Source organism: Tenrec ecaudatus, chromosome 3 (assembly GCF_050624435.1).
Source record: "Tenrec ecaudatus isolate mTenEca1 chromosome 3, mTenEca1.hap1, whole genome shotgun sequence".
Taxonomy (NCBI): Eukaryota; Metazoa; Chordata; class Mammalia; order Afrosoricida; family Tenrecidae; genus Tenrec; species Tenrec ecaudatus.
Genome location: NC_134532.1, coordinates 97,483,968 through 97,510,922, shown reverse-complemented (window position 1 = coordinate 97,510,922; position 26,955 = coordinate 97,483,968). Strand labels below are relative to the sequence as shown.

The following is a 26,955-nucleotide window of genomic DNA, read 5'->3' as shown; positions in this document are numbered from 1 at the left end:
CACTTTTCTATTGTCTGTCCCCCTGGGAGAGGGCTATATATAGATCACTGTGCTTGGTTCCCTCTTCCCTGTCCCCCCTTCCCCTTAACCTCCTGGTCTCACTACTCTCATTATTTGTCCTGAAGGATTTACCTGTCCTCAATTCCCTGTTTCCAGCTCTTATCTGTACTAGTGTACATGCTCTGGTCTAGCCGGATTTGTAATTGGGGTCATAATAGTTGGGGGGAGGAAGCATTAAATAACTAGAGGAAAGTTGTATATTTTGTAAGTGCTATACTGTACCCTGACTGGTTGGTCTCTTCTTTGTGACCCTTCCAAATGTCTACAGATGGGCTTTGGGTCTCCACTCTGCACTCTCCCTTATTCACATTGATATGAATTTCTGCTGTGGGTCTTTGAAGGCTAATACCTGATCCCATCAGTACTTCATGAAGATCACACAGGCTGGTGTGCTTCTTCCATGTAGGCTTTGTTGCTTCCCTGTTTGATGGTCCCTTGTTTAACTTCAAACTTCAAGACCCCAGACGCTATATCTTTTGATAGCCGGGCACCATCAGCTATCTTCACCACATTTGCTTATGTACCCATTTGTCTTCAGAGATTGTGTCAGGAAGGCAAGAATCACAGAAAGCCAATTATTAAAACAAAGTTGTGTTGAGGGAGTACTTGAGTGGAGGCCCAACGTCTATCTGCTACCTTAATACTTAACATATAAACATATTCACATAGATCTGTTTCCCTATCGTATGTATCTTACATTAAATGTCACTGTCCAATAGGAGTGGTAGTAATTACCATAATCATTACTACTAATAAAAAAAGACCTTACGCACTTACTTTAGCCAATAATTGCTTTTAACCTAACTGTAGGGACACTAAAATAATTGTTCTCTTCTCCCAATTACTTATTTATCCAATAAAAATTTGTGAACTACCTACTTTCCCAGGAATACTAGATAAATTCAAATTTTATCATCCTGACCTCAACTGTTCCTTGTTAAAACCTAACACCCTCTCTCTAAGTTAATGCTCTCTTTTCATTTGATTGGGGGAGGGGTATGATGGAGGAAGCAGACGAACAATGAAAACCTGGGGTGGGGAGGAGCTTTGGAGAAAAGCGATACACTCCATTCTGGTAGTTACTAGTTCAGAAATCGCAGGTGGTGAGGGGAAGAGCACCCTTTTCTCCCACATGGAGCGCCTCTGAAAACTGGCCACACCCAGCAGCAAAAAGACTGCAGCCTCAACAACAAAAGCAAGTCAGTTTATCAATTAAAATATTTTCTAAATCTTCCCATATTATTTCCTGTGAGGCAGCTGAACTAGTACTAACCATTGCAATAAATTATTCATTAATGTTCATTTACCAAAATTATGAAAATGCAAGTAAGAAGTAACCTGTAAAACTCTGAGTACTCTATCCTGGCAGGCCAGTATCGGTGTAATCTGAGGCACTCTTTCCACTGGAAGGCAGATGATGTCGTTGATCTTGTCCCCCGAAAGGTAATAATGTTGGTCTTTGCAGTCACAATAATGGTTATAAATGTAATTTGCACTGAGAAAGAGGTCTGAGCCAGATATGTGCCTGAAAAAAATTAAAATAGAAATTTAAGAGCACCAAACTTCTAAAATAAGCAGATACCCTCCTGAATTTTTTTCAGAGATGAAACAGAAGTTTACAAAGTATACCATTATTTTATCATAAGCTTAGAAAAAGGAATTTAAAAGCAACTGCTGCCCCCACTAAATTTCTAGCCTTTTCAGCTGTTTTGATTTTGAAAGGTAAAAATGAGGCATGTTAAGGTCTCAGGCCGCTCAATAAACAATGAATTTTAGAAAAGCTGGAAACGAAAATACAGATGATGATTTAACTTTGTGAAGACAATTTGAATGTGTACAATGTGCAAACACTGTTTTAAGCCATTTACAGATATTGGCCCATTTAACCATCAGATTATCAACAAGCACCACCTTATAAACAGGGACCATTATAATGCCTTTTTACAGTTGAATAATAAAATGTTAAGAAACCTAATAGCTTAATAACACAAAGGTGGCAAACTGAGACTCAAGAATAGTTTATTTCTAAAGCTACCTTTCTTACTGCCACATTAAATTGCCTAGAAAATTTGATTTGCAGTAAGTTTACTTTAAACAGTTAACAGTGGGGAAAAGACTTCATTACTTGATAAAAATTAAATGAAAGTAAAATGATATGAAATCTAACATTTAAACAAAAATTACAACTATGTTCCAATTCTTGAATTGAAGCAACTTTTCATGTGGAAGAAACAGATTAAAAATTAAATACATGTGTAATAAATCTTTCATCATATGGTCACAAAGATAGCCATTTTACTTGAAAGCTTCATTCATTTCTCTATCTCCATGAACTCTTAAAAAAATTTTATGCTAAAAGTATTTCAACCATCAGGATGCCTAGATGGGAAGCATATTTCACATAGATTATATCTTGTAAGTTGTCACAAACATTGATGGCCTGCCAAATTGTAACTACCATAAAACCAGAACTACCAGAAGCTGCTAAGAATGACAAATTAAACTGAGATTTCATTGGTTACTTTCTGCCTTGATCCTGAATCATAAACTGAACCAAGAAGTCAAAAATGAATGTATAAATATTATAAAGGTCTTACAAAGAAAATCATATTTCAACAATCAATTAAGTTTGGGTTGATTTCAAATAAAATTTGACCCATAAAGTACCTTTAAACCCACTGCTGTTGAGTCAATTCCAACTCAGTAACCCTATATAACATAGCCAACCATCCCTTAGTTTTCCAAGGTGGTACAATGTTCAGAGAAGCAATCTGCCACATCTTTCTCCCACAGAGCAGCTGGGATTCAACCATCTGAGAGCTGTAAACACTGTGCCACAAGGGCTCCCCAAGTACTTCTATTCAGTGTTTATCCCAGAAAACTTTTTAAGAGACTTCACCAGATTTTCTACATCTACCCCAACCCCTTACTGTCAAGTTAATTTCAACTGATAGGCCCCCTGTAAGACAGAGTAGAGTAATGTGGTCCCAGAGGGTTTCCAAGGCTGTAGTTTTTAAGGTCTGGTGGTGCTGTTGGGTATGTCTTGGACTGCTAACTGCAAGCTGACAGTTCAAACGCCCAAGCTGCTCCTTGGGAGGAAAATATAGCTATCTGCCCAATAAAGATCTATAGCCTCAGAAATTCTATATAAGGTTGCTAAGAGTTGGAATGGACTCAGTGGCACCGTGCGTGTGTGTGTGTGTGCGCGTGTGTAAGTTTGTGGAAAAGGACTTCCACACTGCGCTCCCATGGAGCAGATAGCTCAGTTAGTAGCCAAGCACGTTTGACACTATGTTACCAGGGCTCCTTTATAACTGTCCCACAGATGAAAAGGAAAACAATAAACATACATAGCTTTGATGCTTTCTGTGAGGTTTGTTTCAAAGGACAGGAACTGTTTCCCTCTCTTTGTGAAGCCTCTAATCTCAGATCCTGCAGCAATAAAAATTTTTTCCTGAGGTGTGTTAAGAACCCCTCCTAGTTCCAGCCTTGCAATCCTCTGTCCAGGTAGAGTCTTAAAGACTGCCTGCAAAAATAATTAGGGGATCAATTATTAGGTATACAAATTGCTTTATTGTAAGCATTTCCTTTTATCATTAAAACACTCTGATTTTAAACTTACAAAATGTGCTGTATACATTGTATGCAAATATTTTAGATAAAATTTATTTAAGTAATGTTTGGAATATTTATTCTTATACATATTTCAATGGTATCACTACATTCTAAACTCTTGTAACTCAAAGTAGAGCTCCCTTATGATGCACTGACATCATTTTTGCTAAATCATCACACTTGCTAACAGTACAATTCAGAACCAACTGCAAATCTACTGAATGAGTAGCTGCATTTTAACAAGATTCCTCAGGTGGTTTCAATCCACATTAAAGTTTGAGAGGCAATTTTTTTTAAGTAATAGTCCTACCTACAAGAAAGTTCAATGAACTAATTCATTAATTAGGTTCACCATCCTATTTTACATACAACATATATATATATCTTAAAACTAATCTCTCTTGGCTATTACAACGTTTATAAATTTTACATCAGTTTTCTTTTTCTTCCTACACAAATGACTATATACTTGGAAGGTTAAATGGATTTATGTTAAAATTGAAAACATTGAGTTTCATGTAGCTTTCAGTCTCTTCTTTTTCTAAATATCATAGTATGTAATATGGTAATTATCACCAGCATTCACAACTAGAACCTACTGTATATACTCTTGTACAAGCTGAGTTTTTCAGTACATTTTTTATGCAGTTTTTGTAGTAAAATTAGGTGCCATGACTGATATTTGTGTCGGCTTATCCTCAAGTATATACGGTATTTGTGTGTTAGGATCTGTGAATGTGATGGGACAGGCATGTCCACGATTACGTTACATGAGACCAGTGTTAAAAGACTGAAGAGAAAGATTTTACTGCTGTCTTTGAAGAAATAGGCAGAAAGAAGGTCTGTGAAAAGACTTTATGGGAAGGAAGCACACAGGGTTTAAGGAGCTAAGAGCAGCCCCGTCTGACAGACAGCAAGAAAAAAGATCTCTCATCTCACAATGGCATGGAAGGGAATAACACCAAACCACAGAAGCTTGGAACAGGTTCTCAAGCTCCAGAAGCCAACATCTACATGGTGGAATGTGAGCGGGGGACGTACATGCACACTAATCCGTGCCTAGACCCATAACCCACAGCATTTTTTAGATAAAACTTGTAGATATGTTTTACTTTAAAGCCATAACTGTGAGGTCAATTGTTACAGAGCATAGAAAACAAATATGTCACCACAAACTGCCAAAGTTTCCAACTAGTTAAACATGATTTTTGCATTATATGCTGCTTCAAATAACTTCCCTCATAATCCAATTGTATATATTTCAGGAAGTTTTTAGCCTAAGATTATTTAATAAGTAGTATAGAATTCCTTCAAAAAAAAAGATTTCTCTCTCTGAAGAATATACTTACCACTGCTTCCCCTTTCTTGACTCCAAAACACATAACAACCCCATCCTGATCACCAATAACCACCTGTAATAGATTGAAGAGATTTTAAATTATTATTATTTTACCCTATTAATTGTATATGGAGAAAATAAGATTGTAAATACATAAACTACATAACTTAAAAAGCAGAGATAAGGTATCCATGAAATATTTTACTACTCACTCCCACCTTCCCCCCACAAAAAAATCCTCCAAAGAATAAAAGAGATGTTGCTGACCATATATTCTGATTCTACTACAAGACTGAAAGAAGAAATATGAACATAAATCACAGGGTGGAAGAAGCCAAAGGGAAAGAGTACATTCAGCATCTCTGAAACTGGAAGAATTGATTTAAGAAACCCAAGTCTCAAATGTCCATGCTGTAGGATTCTATGGGAAAATATTGACTGCTATAGGAAACATCAAAAGAAGATGGAATATACAGTCACTGTACCAAAACGATTTAGTTGACATTCAACTATGTCAAGATGTAATATATGAATGAGAACTATTGTTTCTGAAGAAGTTCAAGCTGTATTGAAATAATTAGTGAAAAAGAAAGGTTCAAGAATTAATGGAATCCCAACTGAAACATTGCAACAAGCTGATGACGCACTGGAAACAGACCCAGCTATGCCAAGAAATGTGAAGTCAGCCAGTTGGCAACCAACAGGAAAAGATGCATATATGTGTCCATTCAAAAGAAAGACTGACCTAACAGAATGCAGAAATTGTTGGACAGTACCATTAACATCATGTGCAAGTAGAAATTTGCAGAAAATATCTCAAAAATAGTTGCAGCAGTACGTTGATAAGTAGCTGCCAGAAATTTAAGCTGGATTCACAAAAGGACATAGAATGAGAGATATCATTGTTGACACACAATGGATCTTGACTAAAAGCAGAGAGTACCAGGGAGATATTTATGTCCTATCGGTTCAGTAAAGGCATTTGACTGTGGATCATAATACACTATATATAACATAGAGAAGAACGGGAATTTCAGAACACTTCATTGTGCTCACATAGAACCTATAAACAGACCTTTGCACTAACCAAACGCCGGTCAATGGAACAGAACAAAGTATGTGTCATGGTTGTATCCTTCCCTCAAATTTAATTCAGTCTGTATAATGAGCAACTAATCTGACTATACGAAGAAGAATGAGGCATCAGGACTGGAGGAAGGCTTCCTAATCACCTGCAATATGCAGGTGACACAATCTTACTACCTAAAAGTAAAGAGGGCTTGAAGTACTTGCTGATAAAAATCAAAGATTGTAGCCTTCAGTATGGATTGTAAATTAATGTTAATAAAACAAAATTCCTCACAATTTGACTAACTGATGTGATAAATCGAGAAAAGACTAAAATAAAAGATTTTCATTCATCTACAATCAATGTTTATGGAAATAGCAGTCAAGAACTCAAATGACATGTTACATTGGACAAATCTGCTGCATAAAACCTCTCTTTTTTAAAAAAGCCACAGAGTGGCAGAATAGATTCTTTTTAAAAGAAGCATTGTCGTGGAGAGCAAATGTTTTGAAAATTATGAGGGTAACAAATGTACAAATGTGATTTATACAATTGATGTATGTGTGGATTGTGATAAGAGTTATATGAGCCCCCAATACAATGATTTTAAAAACTAAAACCTCTTTAAGATGTTGAAAGATGTCACATCAAAGACTAAGGTATGCCTGATTCAAGCCATAGTATTTTCAGTTGCTTTATATGCATGTGAAAGTTGGACATGAATAAGGAAGATCAGAGATATTTTGATGTATCTGAATTACGGTGTTGACAAATCTGCTAGTTTGGGTTGACAAGAGAAGCAAATTCATAAACACTCATGTGCCTAAGAGAGAACTTTATATCAAAGAGCAATTGTACATTGAGAAAACATCCCAGTCCAGTCCAGTCCAGATCAAGTCCATAAATCCAATATTAGCCCATATGCCCGATACCAATCTATAAATTCCTCTCAGACCCTTGCAACACAAGCAATGACTCCGAGTGCAGGACAATCACAGGCTAGTAGGTGGAAAGTCTTGTGGATCAGTGGCAGTGGAAGCACGGTAGGGCTGGCAGGGGTCTCCAGGTGGCTCCTTTAGCTCCAGGGCTCTAGCGTAGCTCTATGTGTCTTCTCAACTGGAATGTCTTACCGGAAGGGAGTGTACCTCACCTCTAGGGAGCTATTTATCTCTGCTGCAACCTGATTGACAGGCTACTAAACTCCACCCCTGCACTCTTAAATCTCAAACTGACAACAGTTTATATAACTGAAATTAGCACACTGAAATTAGCATAGACTACCAGAAGAATATTTGTCTTGGAAGACAGATACCCAGACTGCTCCTTAGGCATGTGGATAGAAAAAAGCACATTTCATGTACTTTGGAACATGTTGTCAGGAAAGACCAGTCCCTGAAAAAAAAGACATTACACTTGGTAAAGTCCAGAGGCAGCAAAAAAGAAGGTACTCATTGAGCTGGACTGGCACAATGGCTGCAAGAGGGGGCTCCGACATAACACTAACCGTGAGGATGGCATGGGGCCAGAGAGTGCCTCATTCTGTTGCACATAGTCTTGCTGTAAGACAAACGGACTCTATGACACTAAAGAACTTTTCTTTTCTTCACTGAACATAAAAACATCCTAAGATTACTTTCAAAACGGACTATCACATAAAGTGTGGCTGACCTATAATTAAACATTTTTTTAAAAGTTAAATGAATCCCAACATAGTCAACACCCAACATAACAATTAACATGTGGCCAATAGACTATTTTGAAATAAATATAAGAAACCCCAAATTCATTGTGTTGATTCTAACTTACAGCATTCATCAAATACCCCAAGTTTCTAATCCCACCAGAAAGAATAAAAAATTGCATATATATGTATGGACTTGTTTTATGTACTGTCTTAAGTTTGGTTGCTCAAAGGAGCAGAACCAGTAAAGCTTACCAATAGAAATATACTGTTGTTAGGAATGGTCATCAAGATCATCGCGATTCATAGCAATTCTATGTGTAACAAAACCAAATTGTGCCTGATCCTGGCATATTCCCATAATGATTGCTATGCTAGAGTCTATTGTTGTAGCCATGGGTCAAACTATCTTATCAAGAGGCTTCCTCTTTCTACACTCACCGTCAGGAAGCTGACCCGATAGGGCAGGGGAGAGCTGCTCCCTTTGAGTTTCCATGACTGTAAGTGTCTACACGAGTAGAAAGCCCTGCCTTCCTCCCTTTCCTCTTTTCTGGTGATCCTCTTTTTTACCAAGTAAGATGTTCTCCTCCAGGAAATGGTTCCTCCTCCTAACACGTCTAAAGTGTGTGAGATGAAGTTTTACCATCCTCACTTCCAGGGAGCATTCTTCATGTACTTCTTCCAAGACAGATTTGTTCCTTTTTGTGGCAGTCCATGGTATACTCAATGGTCCTCATCAACCAATTTTTCTTTAGCATTCCTTACTCATTGACCAGCTTTCACACGCACAAGGCAATTGCAAACACCATGATTTGGATCACATTAACCCTCCAACTATTTTCAGCCATGATCCATCTGACATCAATAATTATATCCTTCATTATATCCTTTATTCCATGACCTGTTGTGAATTTGGCTTGAATTTCTGAAAGTCCCCGAATGAATTGAAAACTCCCTGCGGGGTGGTAGCTGGGCAAGCTTACAGTGGCGAAGGCTGCATGAGACAAGCGTGAAAGCCCATTTGTTGACCCCAGTGATAATGGTAGTGTTCTACGACAAGGCGGAGATCAAGGACTTCCAATACGACAGATTCAGAATCATATTTCTATTCCTGCCCACGTGGTGATAACTTCTGTATCACCAAGGATTTGGAGAACAAGGAAGATGTGACATGTCCAAGCTGTTCTCTCATTATAAAAGTGATTTATGACAAAGATCAGTTTATGTGTAAAGAAACAATTCCAGCCCCTTCCACCAACAAAGAATTGGTTAAATGCTGATGAAAGACTTAGGAAATCTAAATCTTGAACTGAGATGGAAAAACCAAATGCCAAATGAAGTTACCAGCCTCTTCCTGGGGGTAGTGATTGGTAGTTTGCTATTGTTATCAACTGTGAATTCATTCCCTCAAAGGGCATGTTCATCTTAATTAAAGAAGCCAACCATAACATGACATAATATACTCAATTTTATGTTCATAACTTTGAATTGCAAATGTTCTTAGTATCATGTACCTCAAAGACATCCTTGTTCTTTAACAACAACAACCAAAAAGGATTGTACTTTTGTCATAGTAATTAAGACTATTAAATTCAGCCCTTCCTTTGAAAATTTACATCACTTTCCAGTTCTAAACTTAAAGAATATTTGTTTCCTTAGCAGTAAACTTTCTTGCACTTTTTCTTTTTTTTGGAATTATTTTATTGGGGGGTTCATACAACTCGTATCACAATCCATACATACATCCATTGTGTCAAGCACATTTGTACATTTGCTGCCATATCATTCTCAAAGCATTTTCTTTCCATTTGGTATCAGCTCATTTTTCCCCTTCCTCCCTTCTCCCTCATGAACACTTTATAATTTATAAATTATTATTATTTTGTCATGTCTTACACTTTCCGACATCTCCCTTCACCCACTTTTCTGTCTGTCCCCCAGAGAAAGGGTTATATATAGATCCTTGTAATCTGTTCCCCCTGTCTACCCAACCTTCCCTCCACTGTCCCAGTATCACCACTCTCACCAATGGTCCTGAAGGGATCATCTGTCCTGGATTCCCTGTGTTCCCAGTTCCTATTTGTACCAGTGTACATCCTCTGGTCTAGCCAGATTTGTAAGGCAGAAATGGGATCATGATAGTGGGGGTGGGGGTGGGGGAAGCATTAAAGAATTAGAGGAAAGTTGCATGTTTCATCGTTGCTACACTGCACCCTGACTGGCTCGTCTCCTCTAGGCGACCCTTCTGTAAGGGGATGTCCTCTTGCACTTTTCTGTTCCTGCACTATGCCTAGCCTCTTTGGTCTTATCTTCATTATAATATTCGTGGCCGTTAGAATGCTTTGGCTTTTATATTTTCTGTGTAGAGGGCTGAACATATTACTCAAGCCCACTACTGAGTATGACTCACAACAACCCTATAGGACAGAGCAGAACTGCCCTATAGGGCTTCTAAGGCTGTAAGCAGACAGCCACATCTTTCTCCCACATGTAGCTGGTGGATTCAAGCCCCTGCAAGTTCTGTTAGCAGCTGACCGCTGCACCAGTAAAGATCCTAGTTAAAAGAAAATACAGGGAGCTCATTTCTCCAGAACTAAAAGTTAGTTGAATAAGCAAGAAATGTCAACAAGTGAAATGATCAAAGAATCTTGTCAATGTTGTTTGTTCTTTGAAAATCAAGGTAAAAAGTCAAATACCCAAGAGAAGAATGAGAGGAACAAAGCGTGCCAGGTGGCGCAGTAAGTGAAATGCTGTGTGTTCCTTCCAGAGCAGGGCCAGTAACGTTTCCTTGTCTGTACTTCTCCTGACATGTTTCTAGAAAAAGCTACTGACCTACATTCCAGCTGGAGGTCAATGTCTCTCACATCTGCTGTGAGCGCTTTCAGCATCATTGCAATATTGGGTTACTCCTTCTACCAAGAGGTGGAGTAGCTATAATAACGTAATGGTAAGATGAGCTTAACAACAAGCAATCTTTTTCTGAATAAATATACCACAGAGGGCACAGCTAATGGAACTATAACTTGCAAGCAAACCAGATAAAAACTAAAGAATACATAAAGGCCACCAGCCTGCCTAAACCACAGTGCCCACAGTAGGAGGAATTAAATCACATCTGGAAATTACCTTCATGTTATATGTATAGCTTTCTTGTATGTTTTAAAAATATTTTTATGCTAAATGACTGTTAGAAAATGACTCCTGCAACTACAGAGGGAAATGGCTTGCCGGAATGTCGAACCTTCTGTAATGGATGGATAAATGAAGGGCCTATACTCTGAGGATTTCAATTCAAACAAGTGTATGGCCTTTTGTTGCCTTGCCAGCAGCATGGCTATATTTAGTCATTAGGCTGATACAATAAATCATTGGAAGTTGTATGCTAAAATGCTTGAAATATGATAAGCATCTTTTGGTATATTCTTGATGGGAAATCTCATTACTACGTGGGACACTGACACCCAGAAGTAATCTTCAACTGCTCTACTGAAGCTGTTGGAACCAAAGACTGCTCAAATGAACAGCAAGATGAATGGTGACTGACTAGAATAAGCCATGAAGAGAAAATGAACTCACATGCTAATGGTTTTGTAACATAGATAACACATTTTTTTCTACTGATGCTGAATTTCAGACAAGAAGAAACATGCTTAGTATATATCTATTCTGAGCTTCAAACAGGAAAAGTTGCTCAAGTCCAAATATTCCAGGAGAAAAGCCCAAACAACACTAAACCAACGTCCAGTGATAAGCTGCAACAATGGGAATGGTTTCTATCTCCGAAGCATCAAGTCACCAAATTTGTGAATTGTAAAAATAACCCATCACGATTCCCTCATTCCTTTGTTAAGCAGAAAATGAAACATGGGTCTTTTGAGATATGAACTGCTGTCTGTGTGCCTTCTTTAACTGTGTTTGGTGTACCTCAACTGATTTGTAATTCAAGTTGTCTCCTGCTAGCTTTTGTGATGCTTGGCAAGGCTAGTGGATTCAGGAAATCAGGTGATTTCCAAGACATGAGTCATGTGTAGTTGGCAACTTGCAGAAACTGAAATGGCAATTGAAACTCAAATGATCTTAATTTGTGTTTTACATGAAAAACACTTTTCTTATTTAACTCTAATATTTAGAACTTGAAAATTATAATGTCAACTGGTTCTGTACACCCAGAAGTCCTCCTAGGTGTCTAACTATACATACTAATTTATTACCTGAAAAAAAGTATATTGGCATGCTAAATAAAGATTATTAACACCCGGCCAAATAAAAGTTCCCTGTCAATGTACTGCAATAACTGTTTCATTTTCTTCAGCAAAAAGTTCTTGTGTGTAACCCATCACAAGGTTGGATATTTTTCCAACCCACAACACCCCCACCCCCAAACGAATAACAGAAATGTGGGCGAGGGGAGACATTGGATAGTGTAAGACACAAAATAAAAACAGTAATAAATAATTGATCAAGGATTCCCAAGATGGCAAGTACTCCTTCAATGCAAGAATACTTCCTTCTATTAAATTGGCATTCTATGATCCTCACCTACCCGACACAACCACTGCAGACAAAGCAGGTGAACAAGCAAAAGTGGTGAAGAAAGCTGATGGTGCCCGGCTATCAAAAGAGATAGTATCTGGGGTCTGAAAGGCTTGAAGATAAACAAGCAGCCATCTTGCTCAGAAACAACAAACCCCACGTGGAAGAACACACCAGTCTGTGTGATCACGAGGTTCCAAAGGGATCAGTTATCAGGCATCAAAGAACAAAAAATCTTATCATTGAGTGCCCACTTCCATGACACGATCGCTGAGGTCAAACGGGTTCATAAGCAAATGTGGCGAAGGAAGCTGATGGTGCCCGGCTATCAAAAGGTATAGCATCTGGAGTCTTAAAGGCTTGAAGATAAACAAGCGGCCATCTAACTCAGAAGCAACAAAGCCCACATGGAAGAAGCACACCAACCTGTGGGATCACGAGGTGTCGAAGGGATCAGGTATAAGGCATCATCAGAACAAAAAAATCTTACCATAGTGAATGAAGTGGGAAGTGCAAAGTGGAGACCCAAAGCCCATTTGTTGGCCACTGGAAATCCCCTTGCAGAGGGGTCTAAGGCAGGATATGAATCAGTCAGGGTGCGATGTAGCACCGATGAAGAATACAGCTTTCCTCTAGTTCCTAAATGCTTCCTTCCTCCCCCACTCTCCCCCTCCCCCCGCCCCCAATATCATGATCCGAATTCTACCTTGCAAGTCTGGATAGAGCAGAGGATGTACACTGGTGCAGATAGGAGCTGGAGGCACAGGGAATCCAGGGCAGATGATACCTTCAGGACCAGGGGTATAAGTACGATACTGGGAGGGTAGAGGGAGAGTGGGTTGGAAAGAGGGAACTGATTACAAGGATCCACATGTGACCTCCTCCCTGGCGGACAGACAACAGAAAATGGGGTGAAGGGAGACGCCTGACAGGGAAAGAGATGACAAAATAATAATTTATAAATTATCAAGGGCTCACGAGGGAGGGGGAGTGTGGAGGGAGGGGGGAGTGTGGAGAGAGGGGGGTGAAAAGATGACCTGATGCCAAGGGCTTAAATGGAGAGCAAATGCTTTGAAAATGATGAGGGCAATGAATGTACAGATGTGCTTTACAACTGATGTACGTATGGATTGTGATAAGAGTTGTATGAGCCCCTAATAAAACATTCAAACATTCAAAAAAGAATTCAAGAGATGGGAGGGAGGGGAATGTTGATGGCAACATATGTACAAGTGTGCTTAATGCAATTGAATGATGAATTGTCATAAGCTTTGTAAGAAACTCCCAATAAAATATTTAAATAAATAAAAATAATGGTACTGTTTGATAATTTCACCTCCTGCTGAATAGCCTTTCTTTGAGATGGATACTAATATGGATATTATTTGGAAGATAGCTGTCAATATTATATCAATTTGTTGAAACATCTTAACTATAGTCTGGTGCCTTGTTTTTCATTAATGGTTTCAGTGCAGCTTGGAAAGCTTCTCTCTTTTTAAAATATATTTTATTGTGTTTTGGTGAGAGTTTATATAGCAAATTAGGTTCCTATTAAACAATTTCTATACGTATTCTTCAGTGACATTGGCCACATTTTTCACATTATATCAACATTCTTTTTTAGTGATTTTCTTGATATAGTATTCACAAATCATACACCTCCACGGTGAAATCATTTTTAAAATAAGCTTTAGTTACATAATCATAATCAATTCCAGTGTTCTCTCCCGCCTCCAGGATTCTTATTTGCTCCCCAAATCCCTTAACCCTCCCTATCTCTATGCACCTGGCCGTTCAGTTTGCATATAAGGAAAAATGGCCAGATGTGAGACTATATACTGATTCATGGGCTGTGGCTAATGGCTTGGCTGGATGGTCAGGGAATTGGAAGGACCATGATTGGAAAATTGGTGACAAGGAGGTGTGGGGAATAAGTATGTAGATAGACCCCTCTGAATGGGCCAAGAAAGTAAAGGTAATTGTATCTCATGTGAAAGCTCACCAAAGGATTACCTCTGAAGAGGAGGACTTTAATAATCAAGTGGATAAGATGACACGCGCTGTGGAGACTGGTCCTCCTCTTTCCTCTGCCACTCCTGTTATCGCCCAATGGGCACATGAACAAACTGGACATGGTGGCGGGGATGGAGGTTAGGCATGGGCACAGCAATATGGACTTCCACTCACCAAGGCTGACTTGGCCACTGCCACTGCTGAGTGTCCCATTTGCCAGCAGCAGAAACCAACATTAAGTTCAAGATATGGGACCATTCCTCGCAGAGATCAACCAGGGACTTGGTGGCAGGTTGATTACATAGGACTACTTCCATCATGGAGGGGACAGCGTTTTGTTCTTACTGGAATAGATACCTACTCTGGATATGGATTTACCTTTCCTGCACGCGATGCTCTGCCAAAACTACTATTCGTGGACTTAACAGAATGCCTCATCCACCGGTATGGCATCCCACATAGCATTGCTTCAGATCAAGGAACTCACTTTACAGCAAATACAGTGCGGCAATGGGCACATTCCCATGGAATCCACTGGTCGTATCATGTTCCTCATCATCCTGAAGCTGCCGGCTTGATAGAACGATGAAGTGGGCTCCTAAAGACACAATTACGGCGCCAACTAGGTGGCAACAACTTGCGGGGCTGGGCAATGTTCTCCAGGAAGCTGTATACGCTCTAAACCAGCAGCTAATATATGGTGCTGTGTCTCCAATAGCCAGAATTCATGGGTCCAGGAACTAAGGGGTGGAAGCTGGAGTGGCACCACTCACTATTACTCCTAGTGATCCACTTGCAGCATTTTTGCTTCCTGTCCCAGCGACCCTGTGTTCCTCAGGCCTGGAGGTTCTGGTCCCAAAGGAAGGAACTCTCCCACCTGGAAACAGTACAGATTCCACTGAACTGGAAGCTGAGAATGCCAGCTGGCCACTTTGGGCTTCTCATGCCTTTGGATCAACAGGTCAGGAAGGGTGTCACTGTGCTAAGTGGTGTGATTGATCCTGATTACCAAGGAGAAATTGGACTGGCGTTACATAATGGAGGTAAAGAAGAATATGTCTGGAATCCAGGAGATCCCATAGGCCGACTCTTAGTGTTACCATGGCCTGTTATTACAGTAAATCATAAGTTACAGCAATCCAATCCTGACAGGACTTATAATGACCCAGACCCCTCAGGAATGAAGGTCTGGGTCACCCTGCCAGGCCAAAAACCACAGCCAGCTGAGATGCTTGCTCAGGGAAAAGGTAATACAGAATGGGTAGCAGTAGAAGGTAGTTCTACCTATCAGTTACAACCACGTGATCAATTGCAAAAGTGAGGTTTGTAATTGTCAATGTATTTTCTTTGTATGTGATGAGTGCATACATTTCCTTTGTTCAGGTATGATATATCAGATATAATTTGACTCAGTGTGTTTTCATTTATATGTATGATAGATGATTGATGATAAGTGTGTGATTTCATTAATGTCTGGAAATTATATAAATATATATGGCTAAAGAATTGTGTACAGGTACCAGGTTGGCAAGGGGTAGACTGCGATAGTTTATTGTGCCAGTCTGGCCGATAAACACAAGTAGGATTAATTGAAGGGCGGAGAGATAAATGGCTTGGTGAGCCTCGCCTTGCTAGTTCTGTGCCTCAATTTAAAGGGTCCACTACTTGTGGGATGCCTAGCCTGTGGACTGTGTCGCTGTAAGTTAAGGACCCTTTAAGCCCACACTATTGGAATGTTCATCTCTGGAGCTGGGGACCGACAGTTGGTTACAGTTGGTGACCTGCCTTGCTGTTTGCTGCCTGGGTATATATAGCCCAGCTCTCTCTATAGAAAGGGGACTGGCAGCTCTCAAGACTTAAAGGACTGCTAGTGTCTCACTGCTTTATAATTTAACTGTTAATTTCTTGTATTATCTATCTATCTGTATATAATTTAATGGTTCATTTCTTGTTATATATCTATCTTTATAAATATATAATTACTAGCAATCTGGTTTTGTCTCTCTGGAGAACCCTAACACACCCACACCCACACCCCAATTAACCATTGTCTCAATTACTATCTCTATGCATCTACTTTTGTGCTTCACAAGCTGGGAAACCCAGTAACAAGGTACAATGGCAAAAATAAAATAATAATAATAATAAAAACACAAATAAAGTAATAAAGAAAAGACCACCACCAATATTTAAAAAGGCAGTGAAGACATTTTTGTTATGGAAACAGCAAGAAATGCCCGAGCCTACATCAAATTCAGGTTAGGTCAAGGTGGAGGTCAACTGACCACGTATCAAATTATACCATGTTCGATCTACCATAACCATAATCACATTTACCATAATCTGTCTGATAGTAAAGCTGTTGAATCCTTCATCTGTGGCTATAGGGGATCTGCAAGAGGCTTGATCTAACGGGATACTCTGCGATGGATTCTGGGCTCCCACTGTACCCCACAAACTTCTGCAAACTTGGGTTCACAATTTTTTTAATCATTTTATTGGGGGCTCGTACAACTCTTATCACAATCCATACATCCATCCATTGTATGTCAATCACATTTGTACATTTGTTGCCTCAGCATTCTCAAAGCAATTGCTTGCTACTTGAGCCCTTAATATCACCTCATTTTCTTCCCTCTCTCCCTGCTCCCTCCTCTCATGAACTCTTGATAATTTATAATTATTTTGCCATATCTTACACTGTCCGATGTCTCCCATCACCCATTTTTCTGTTGTCCATCCCCCACAGAAGAGGTTATATGAAGATCCTTATGGATGGTTCCCCCTTTCTACCCCACCCTCTCTCCACCCTTTGGTATCGCCACTCTCATCACTGGGATCATCCATCCTGGATTCCCTGTGTTCCAGGTTCCTATCTGTACCAGTGTATAACCTCTGGTCTAGTCGGATTTGTAAGGTAGAATTGAGATCATGATAGGGAGGTAGGGGTGGGGAAGAAGCATTTAAAAACTAGACGAAAGTTTTGTTTCATTGTTGCTACACTGCCACAACTGGCTCATCTCCTCCCTGCAACTCTTCTGTAAAACAATGTCCAGTTGCCTACAGATGGGCTTTGGGTCTCCACTCTGCACTCCCCTTCATTTACAATATCATTTTTGGTTCTTTGACGCCTGATACCTGATCCCTTTGACGCCTCAAGGTCACACAGGCTGGTGTGCTTCTTCCGTGTGGGCTTCGTTGCTTCTGAGCTAGATGGCCACTTGGTTTACCTTCAAGCCATGAACAAACAGACCTTTAACTATTTATTCTTTTTTATGTTCCCATTGCTTTTTGATGTTGTTGTCATTTTTTCTTTTGTCACTTTGTTTTGCTATGTCTTGTTTTTGTGTGTGCATATTATTATCTCTGCAGGTCTAGCTAGATAAGACAGGCGGGATAAACCGTCTAGAGAAGAAAACAACGGGACCAATGGTTCTGGGGGGACTTGGGAGAGGGGGAGGTAGAAGAGGTGGTGTTGACCAACCCAGGGACAAGGGAACAACAAGTGATCCAAAATCAGTGACAAGGGGGCTGTGAAAGGCCTGGTAGGGACTGATCAAGGGCAATGTAACTGAGAGAAATTACTGAAACCCAAATGAAGACTGAGCATGATAGTGGGACAAGAGGAAAGTAAAAGGAAAAAGAGGAAAGAGCTAGGGGGAAAAGGGTAACTATAGCGGTCTACATACAGGCATGTACATATGTAAATATATATATAATGATGGAGAAATAGATCTATGTGCATATATTTATAGGTTTAGTGTTAAGGTAGCAGATGGACCTCAAGTACTTCCTCAATGTAAGAACACTACTAAATTAGGTGCTCGCAATTTAAGTTGTGATAATGTTCCCTTTGGCAGGCTGGCGTGCTTCTTCTATGTGGACTTAGTTTCGTCCTCACTTACATGGCCCCTGGAATGCTTCTTTCAATACCATCAGTTCTTGATCATGAACCGACCAAGACTTCTTGAAATGATTGTTACCAATCAATTATTTAGGAGACAGTGACTCTGAATATTCCTTCTTCTGTCTTCTTCTGACATCACTGAATATTTTGCCCAGAGAATCTTTCAATATTACATCTGAAGGCTTGATTTTTTTTTTAAGGCTTGAATTTTTTTCTTCAGTTCTTACAGCTTGAAAAATGCCAAGTGTGTTCTTCCGTTTTGGTTCCTCTGACTCCAATTCTTCGAACCTTTCACAATCATGCTTAACCTGAGCTCCTCGAGCTGCCCTCTGAAATCTGCTGTTATGCTCTTTTATTCCATCGTTTCTTACTTTCCCTTTCATTATTTTACATCTGAGAGCAAATTTCAGTCTTTCTGACATCCATTGAGTCTTTTTTTATTTCTTTTCAATTTAAGAACCGTATTGCTTTCCTCATGTTAAGATGTCCTTGATATCATCCCAAAACTTATCTGGTCTTCACTGATTAGTGTTCAATGTGTCAAATGTATTCCTGAGAAGATCTCTAAATTCATGTGGGATATATTCAAGGTTGTACTGTGTCTCTAATGGACTATGTTAGTCTGGGTTGTCTAGAGAAACAAATCCAGATCACTCATATGTGCATAAGAAATCCAGATCACTCGTATGTGCATAAGAAAGAGCTTTATATCAAAAAGTAATTGTATATTAAGAAAACATCCCAGCCCAGTCCATATCAAGTCTATTAAGTCTGATATTAGCCCTTATGTCTTACACCAGTCTATAAATTCCTCCTCCGACTCATACAACACTTATAATGATACTGAATGCAGGAAGATCACAAGCCAGATCCAGTGACAGTGGACGCACCTCAGTGCTGGCATAGGTCTCCATGTGGTTCCTCCAACTACAGGGTTCTGGCAGCCATCAGATAGCTCTATGTGGCTTGTCAACAGAATGTTTCGCAGAGAGTGTGTCCTGCCTCCAGGAAGGCAGGAGTTCCCAGAATCCTCAGGAGTGGGTCCTACCTACACAGAGGCCTCATTGGCTAAACTCCACCTCTTTGCACAAGTTGACAGAAGAGTATGTAACTGCCACACAGACTTGTTTGAATTTTCTTAAGTTTCAACTTGAACTGCCCATGAGTAGCTGATGGTCTGTTCTGCAGTTGGTCCCTGGCCTTGTGGCGATTGATAGTGTACTTCTCCATTGCCTTTTTCCACTGATGTGGTCAACTTGTTTGGTATGTATGAGTATTTCATCTGGTGATGTCCATGTGTATATTATCATTTCTGCTGTTGAAAGATCAATAACCTAGTCTCATTAAAACCTAGGATACTGATCTTTATGCATTCTATTTCATTTCTGATGACTCCTAACTTTTCTTAAATTCATACTTCATGTGACTGTTAATGGATATCTGCAGTTATTTCTGCTAATTTTTGAATCATGCCACATCACCATATGATGGTCTCAAAAGCTTTATTCATTGATGTCATTGTCAACTGCTACCCAGTCATACTTTAAGGGACTTTCAATCTGAGGGTTCATCTTCTAGCCTTATACTAGACAATGTTCTGCTGATATTCATAATAGTTGTTTCTTTTTTTTTCAGAAGTACATTGCCAGGGCTTCTATGTTGGTCCAGGTAGACTAGAGAAACAAATCCATGGACACACATGTGTCTATAAGGAAGAGATTTATTAACAAGAGCAACTGAACATTGAGAAAACATCCCAGCCCAGTCCAGATCAAGTCTATTAGCCCATATTTCCGATATCAATCTAGAAAGTCCTCTTCAGACTCACATAACACATGCAATGATACCAAACTCAGAAGATCACAAGCCAGTGAGTAGAAAGTTTTTGGATCCATTGTCACCGGAAACATCTCAGCGCTGGCAGGGGTCTCTCTGTGGTTTCTCCAGCTTCAGAGGTCTGGTTGAGTCCATGTGGCTCGTCTCCTGCAGTGTCTCCCAGGGAGTAGCAGAGAGCGAGATGTTTCTCCCCGCCTCCAAGAAGGAAGTACCAGATTTCCCAGAATTCTCAGAAAGCCATGCCCACAGAAGTCTCATTGGCTAGCTTCAGATTGACAGCCCAGACTCCGCTCCTACATTCTTAATCCTTAAAGTGACACCAGATTAGGTGACTACCATAGCCTCCTTCTGATTCTGTCATAGAATGGAAGCTTGCTGAAACCTGTCTACTATGGGAGACCCTGCTGGCATTTGAAACACTGGTGGATAGTGTCCTGCATCAGAACAACATGTAAGTCACCACAGTACAAGAAACTCACAGATAAGTGGTAGAGATAGAGAAATTTCTTTTTAGGAAATGGCTGACAGAGTTGTGGAGGCCAACAAGTCTGCGGGTTTAGTGTCACGCTGGAGGCTCTAACTCACATGGGTGCAGAGGCCGATGCACCCAAAATCAGCACGTCAAATGACAGGTGCTAGCTCATGAGGCTACGGGAGCTGGCAAATCCCAAAATCTGCATGTCAGAAAGTAGGCTGTTGACTCACCCAAGTATCAGAGGTCAGAGGATAAGTAGGATACAGGAATAAGAGAGCCTAAGCTTTGGATGGAGCCAAGCCTCGTGGAAACTGACTGCCTTTCTTAACTGATGACCTTTTCAACTAACATAAAAAAATGAAGAATTACATTATACTGAATCATGAAAGAGCAGTCAGTTCAATGCCTGCTAAACCACTGAGAATCACAGTCAGCCAACTTGGCACAAAACTCTAACTTCTGAAAACAATGAGGGCAAAGAATGTAGAGATGTGCTTTACACAATTGATGTATGTATGGACTGTGATAAGAGTTGTATGAGTCCCGAATAAAAAATAAATAAAAGGGAAAAAAAGAAAGAAAAATGATACTATAATACTTGGGGTGAGTTTTTATACACACACATACACATCCTTTTTTTTAATCTATGCTATTATCAATTTCTGAAAAAAGTTACTATGTATCTATATATATATATTTTTAAATGTGTCAACATTTACAAGATTTGTATAACTTAGTGAAGATTTCAAATCACCATTAAAAGACGTAATAATACATGAATAAAGGATTCATTCAAAGTACAAGAAAGATGAGTGGATTTTAATTTAACGGGATATGAAGTTTATCAACATCATTTCAGATTACACATTACACCTAAATTTTAAGAAAATACTGCCTGTCACATCTAGGTGTAGCAGCAAATAAGAAGAACCATAATTATTCTCTGGACAAGTTACTTAAGTACTGCTCCCTTTTCAACTAAGTATTTGCTTATATCAGATTTTCTTCAACTCCTTCAATTAAAATAACAGAGAACAGACTCAATACAGCAAACAGCTGAATACATGTGAGACTTCAGCTGTCTTTGCTTATACCAAAGTGCCTTGGTGGCCCTGTCACATAATGGACTGCTAACTTCAAAGTCAGTGTTTTAAATCCCCTAGCTGCCCCATTAGAGAAAGACGAGGCTGTTCGCTTCTGTAAGTATCTGTAGCTTCAGAAACCCTATACAGGATTGCCATAAGATGGAATCAATTCCAAAGCAGTCAGATTTGGTTTGCACATACCAGACATTTTCAAAAACATAAAGCAATGCTTTTATACATTATTTTTTTGTTTTGGAAAATACCTTCAGTTTTTTGTTGTTTTCATAAAGATTATGCTGAATAAAGTAAGTCAACCATAAAAGGACAAATACTATATGAGATTACTATTATAAAAATTTTTAAGGTTTTCTTTTTTTTAAAAATCATTTTATTAGGGGCTCATACAGCTCTTATCACAATACATACATACATTATGTCGAGCACATTTGTACATTTGTTGCCAACATCATTCTCAAAACATTTGCTTCCTACTTGAGCCCTTGGTATCAACAAATACTGTTAGTTAAATACAAATGTACCGTATACACTTTTGTATAAGCCAAATTTTTCAGCATTTTAATGCAGTTTTTGTGGTAAAATTAGGTGCCTTGGATGATATTCGGTCGGCTTATACTTGAGTATATACAGTATGTACTTGCTCAACGAAAATTTCAATTACTCTTAAAAACAGTGGTTGTCAACCTGAATCACAAACCCTTTAAGGGTCAAATGACTCTTTCACAGGGGTCACCCAATTCATACCAGTAGCAAAATTACAGTTATGAAATACTATCAAAAATAATTTTATGGTGGGAGGTCACCACAAAATGAGGAACTATGTTAAAGGGTTATGACATTGGGAAGGTTGAGAACCACTGCTTAAAACTAAAGACGTATGAATCATTTTTCAATAACCCATTGTTTTGTTTCCTTTTACATCTATACAATTTTGTACACACAGGATTTATGCTAATTATTTGCACAAAACAGAGTATGGTTTTCTTAGTTAATACATTAATATATAAAATACTATATGATATAAAATTAACCAATAATTATAAAGTACAAGAAAAGTATCTGTAAATGTCCCTTGGTATTCCAGGCTCTATTCAACTAAAAATAAATTCACTTTCCATTTAATATTATAATTTGTAAAAGAATAATATAGTGGCAGTTACATAATCTGGTGTCAACTTGTGAAGGGGTGGAGTCTAGCCTGTCAATCAGGTGGCAGCTTGATGACCTTATTGGGAGGTGCTATGGAGATAAATAGTTCGCTGGAGGTGGGACACACAAGACACTCTGCTTTGTCTTCTTGCTGACAAGATACGGGGAGCTAAGCTAGCACCCTGGAGCTGGAGGAACCACTCAGAGATCTCTGCCAGCATTGAGATGCTTCCACTGCCACAGGATTCACAAGACTTTCCACCCACTGGCATCATTGCATGTTTTTCCCAAGTCTGAAGAGGAATTTATAGATTGGTAACGGATATATGGGCTAATATCGGATTTGTGGACTTGATCTGGACTGGTTTTTTTTAAAAAAAATTTTCTGGACTGTTTTCTTAATGTGCAATTGCTCTCTTACACTCTGAGTGTTTCTAGATTTGTTTCTCATGCTAACACATATACCTACTATGAAAGACATAAAAACCTACCTCTGTACACAGTATCTGTACAGTACCTTTTGTGTAGCTCTATGTTTTGAGGAAGGAAGTAGCTTCATAGTCTTCTGAGAGGTCACTCCAACCTAAGAAATCACACCAGCACTTAATGTTTTCTAACAAATTGTAATTGGAAGTTATTACATCAGATAAAGGAAAAACAGCAGTTTCATATCATAAGGAGACATACTTTATGTGTAATTAACTATTGATACAATAAATACCATCAATGATATTATTTCCTAATGAAATACAGTAATACCTTGGTTATTGAACTCAATTCGTTCCAAATTCATGTTTGAGAACTGAACATATTTTTCATATACGAAATAAAGGTGAATCAAATCATTGGATTTGAGGCCCAAACTGTATACTTACACATTCACTATGGAGCTGTTCTGCCTTCTTGAAAATCACTGTCTTGGATACATTACCACAATTGTTTCTGATTTTTCCAAATTAACAGTAACTTTTCAACCTCTTCAGTAGTCTGGGTTGTTTTCTGGTTAACAATTTCACATCTTTCACTACATAAGTCATTTCAATGGTTTTTTTCTTCTTCAAAAATGTTGACCCTCTTGATTTAGGCCTGTTGTATTTAGCCCCAAATCGGGCAGCGACCTGATTCAAATGATTTTTCTCTTTAACTCTATGATTAGTTTTCCTCTTAGCTTTACTGTTGGTCCCACTAACTTTCTTTATAACAATAGTTACCATATCTTATGCAAATAAAGGGGGAAAGCACAATGATGAATGTTCACACATTAACACAGCACGGTATGTTGTTTGAGCAAGAACAGTGCTTACACCGAAGCACCACCTCTTTGTGTCCAAAACGAACTTTCAGTCTCAGGCTATACAATTTTTTTCAAGTTGTATTTTCAGTTCGACTATCCAGCAAAATTATGAACACCAGATTTTTTTTTAGAACCTTGCTATTGGAGTGGTGGAAATTTTGAGCTTGTAACCATTCGACAACTGAGGTATCACTGTATATCACAGAAGTACAAATATTGGAAACAACCAAAAAAAGTAGATTTTATCCTATAATGCTGTCAAACCAGTAATATTGGTAACATTACTGTTAGGGTACTTCATATTAAAAAAACATAAAAACAAAAAAAATTTCTAGAAGCATTCTTTTACAATTCCACTCTACTTGTTAAAGGGTTTTTTGTGGGTTTTTTTTGTTAAAGAATTTTTATAAGCAATTAAAACTCTTCAAAATTTTATTATAATTTTATTAAAATGCAACAAAAGTTTACATCAAACATGCTGATAGTGTACCATTGCATTTAAATAATGGTAAAGACTGTTTTACATAAGGGAGAAAGGATGAAAAAAGTGCCTGCAAATGTCTAGCTTGTTTAGCAGGGCACTGGCATTAGCGGTATATGGTTAGGTGAGACTGAGACTAAAAGGAGAGAAGTAGGAAAAATACTGTATATGATCATGAAAGAAACAACCCACTGCCATTGAGTTGATTCCAACTCAACAGGGTTTCTAAGACTGTAAATTTTTTTAAATCATTTTATTGGGGGGGTCTTACAACTCTTCTAATAATCCATATATACATTGTGTCGAGCACTTTTGTACATTTGTTGCCATCATCCTGTTCACAACATTTTCTTTCAACTGGAGGCCCTGGTTATCTGCTATTTTTTTCCTCCCACCTTCATAGACAGAAAATTTTTATGGGAGCAAGCTCAACTTCCTCCAGCAGATCTGCCTGCAGGGTTTGAGCCACTGACCTTGCACTTAGTGGACCAACACCCAACACACAATGCCATCAGGGTTTCTTTGCCAGTGATAAAAATTCATGATGAATCATTGGGTTTAAAGTAGAAATCTTCTTAGATTTTATTTTTGGATTATAAACATAGCACATTGTGAACAATGGCTTGGAGAATGTGAAACTGGAGGTCAGGAGCCCACTTGGCAGGCTACTTCTTATCCAAGCAAGAGGAGAATCTGTGGCCTTATAATGACATGGAGGGAATGTGACAAATTGGAGAAATATTTAAGAAACAAGAGCAGTCATTTGGATGTGGAAGATATTAAGGGCGGAGTACTTAGCATGACCCCTGAATTTCTAGTTTGAGGGAAATGGACTTAGCAAACATTTGTACTATGAACCTAATTAGAATGACTGGAAATGGAGAAGACTTGGAAGAAGGAAAAATATAAACAGCAATTCTAGATTTGTTTATTTCAGAAGGCTGAAAAAAATTATGAGACCTGCTGTAGTACAAGAGGAAAAAAAGTTAGCTGTGTAATGACTTTTTCAGATGGTGACTCCATTAATTTTTAGCTATTGCGCAAATAATAGGAGCCCTGGTGGCATGTAGTTAGAGTGCTCCCTAAGGGAAGACGGTTGGCACCCACTAGCCACTTCTAGAAAGATGAGGCAGTTGCTCCCCTGAAGGAATTCCAACCTGGAAAGCCAGGAGGCAATTCTAATCTCTTTCAGGGTCACTGTGAAGAGGGAGTGGTTTTTGTTGTCTGTTTTTAAGCCCACTGCTTAACAACGAGGGTCCCTCATCTGTAAAATGACCTACTTTGCAGAATTGTCCAAGAGGATGAAATATTACGGTCGTTACTAAACTCCATCATGAGTTGCCATGTTTGTAGGAAGGTCTGGCCCGGGCTGGGGGTGTCTGGCTCAAACAGAAACGTGGGCCTGGCGGTGGGGCGGAGGAGCACCCGGGACCCCAGGCCCCCAGGCCAATTCCACTTCTTCCCAAGCCCCGGGGACTGTCACGCAGGAGCTGGACCTGCCCCTCCCCGCGAGAAGGGCCACTCGAGGGCGCTGAGCAGCCGAGTTCCTTCGGCCCCGCGCCCGGCCCGCAATCCGACACCCCGGGCGACGTCTGGGGAAAAACGAACGCTCTCAGGACGCGGGGTTCACCCCGCGCGGCGCGCGGCCCGCCCCTCCCTCGGCTTCACCTGTAAATAATCCGCTCGGTTTAAAATCAGATCCATGACGGCGGCACTACCACGCCAGGCAGTGGCCAGGCCAGGGGAGGTGCAGGGGGTGCCGCCGGCCGTCGGGCGTCGGGCTCCCACAGGCAGGCGGCCGCGAGCCCCTCGGAGGGGAAACCGAAGCCACCACCGGCTTGGACAGGGATGCTGAGGCGGGGCGTCGGAGGAGCGGCGTCCAGCGTGACGTCATCACGTTCATACGAGCGACTCCAGGACCAACTACGTCCGACTCCGCGGCCGATGTCCCGCCCTCTGCCTTAGCCGGGTCCAATCAGAGACGGAGAGGAACAGTTCCTAGCGGACGAGGGCCTGGAGACTTGGAATGGCTGGTTACCATGGAGACAAGAGACGCAGCCTCAGCCGTGCCACCACCTCCAGTTCTCTTGGTTTTTTCATTCGGAGTGTTTCTCCTAAAAGTGGACCTCAGGTGTGATACCCCATAGATTCTGAGCTATTTTTTTCCTGGCTCTTCGAAAAGGGAAAACTTAGATCCACTGTTTATAAACATTGAAGGCTAGTGTAGTTGGTTACAGTTGGGCTGCCAGTCAGCATTTCTAAACCATCAGCTGCTCTTGGGAGAAAGATGAGGGGCTAGCATCCTGGAAATATTTACAGACTGGAAAACCCACAGAAGCGTTTCTAGTCTCGCATAGGGTCGCCGTAAGTTGGACTCCACAGCAGTATTCAAAACTCTTA

General features: G+C 39.8%; 1 protein-coding gene and 1 pseudogene across 1 annotated transcript in view; one reads left to right on the top strand and one right to left on the bottom strand.

Annotated features, from left to right (window-relative positions):
* The window catches only part of BBS7 (Bardet-Biedl syndrome 7), a 76,560-nt gene extending 50,141 nt beyond the window's left edge, over positions 1 to 26,419 (bottom strand). The window contains exons 1-5 of the mRNA XM_075543856.1: positions 26,224 to 26,419; positions 23,298 to 23,363; positions 5,025 to 5,087; positions 3,411 to 3,586; positions 1,399 to 1,585 (exon numbers count right to left, since the gene is read on the bottom strand). Coding sequence (XP_075399971.1) covers positions 1,399 to 1,585; positions 3,411 to 3,586; positions 5,025 to 5,087; positions 23,298 to 23,363; positions 26,224 to 26,259 — 528 coding nt within the window. The 5' untranslated portion in view covers positions 26,260 to 26,419. The remainder of the gene's footprint in view (positions 1 to 1,398; positions 1,586 to 3,410; positions 3,587 to 5,024; positions 5,088 to 23,297; positions 23,364 to 26,223) is intronic.
* LOC142443480 (diphthamide biosynthesis protein 3-like) lies at positions 8,804 to 9,044 on the top strand (annotated as a pseudogene).
* Positions 26,420 to 26,955: the final 536 nt, after the last annotated feature.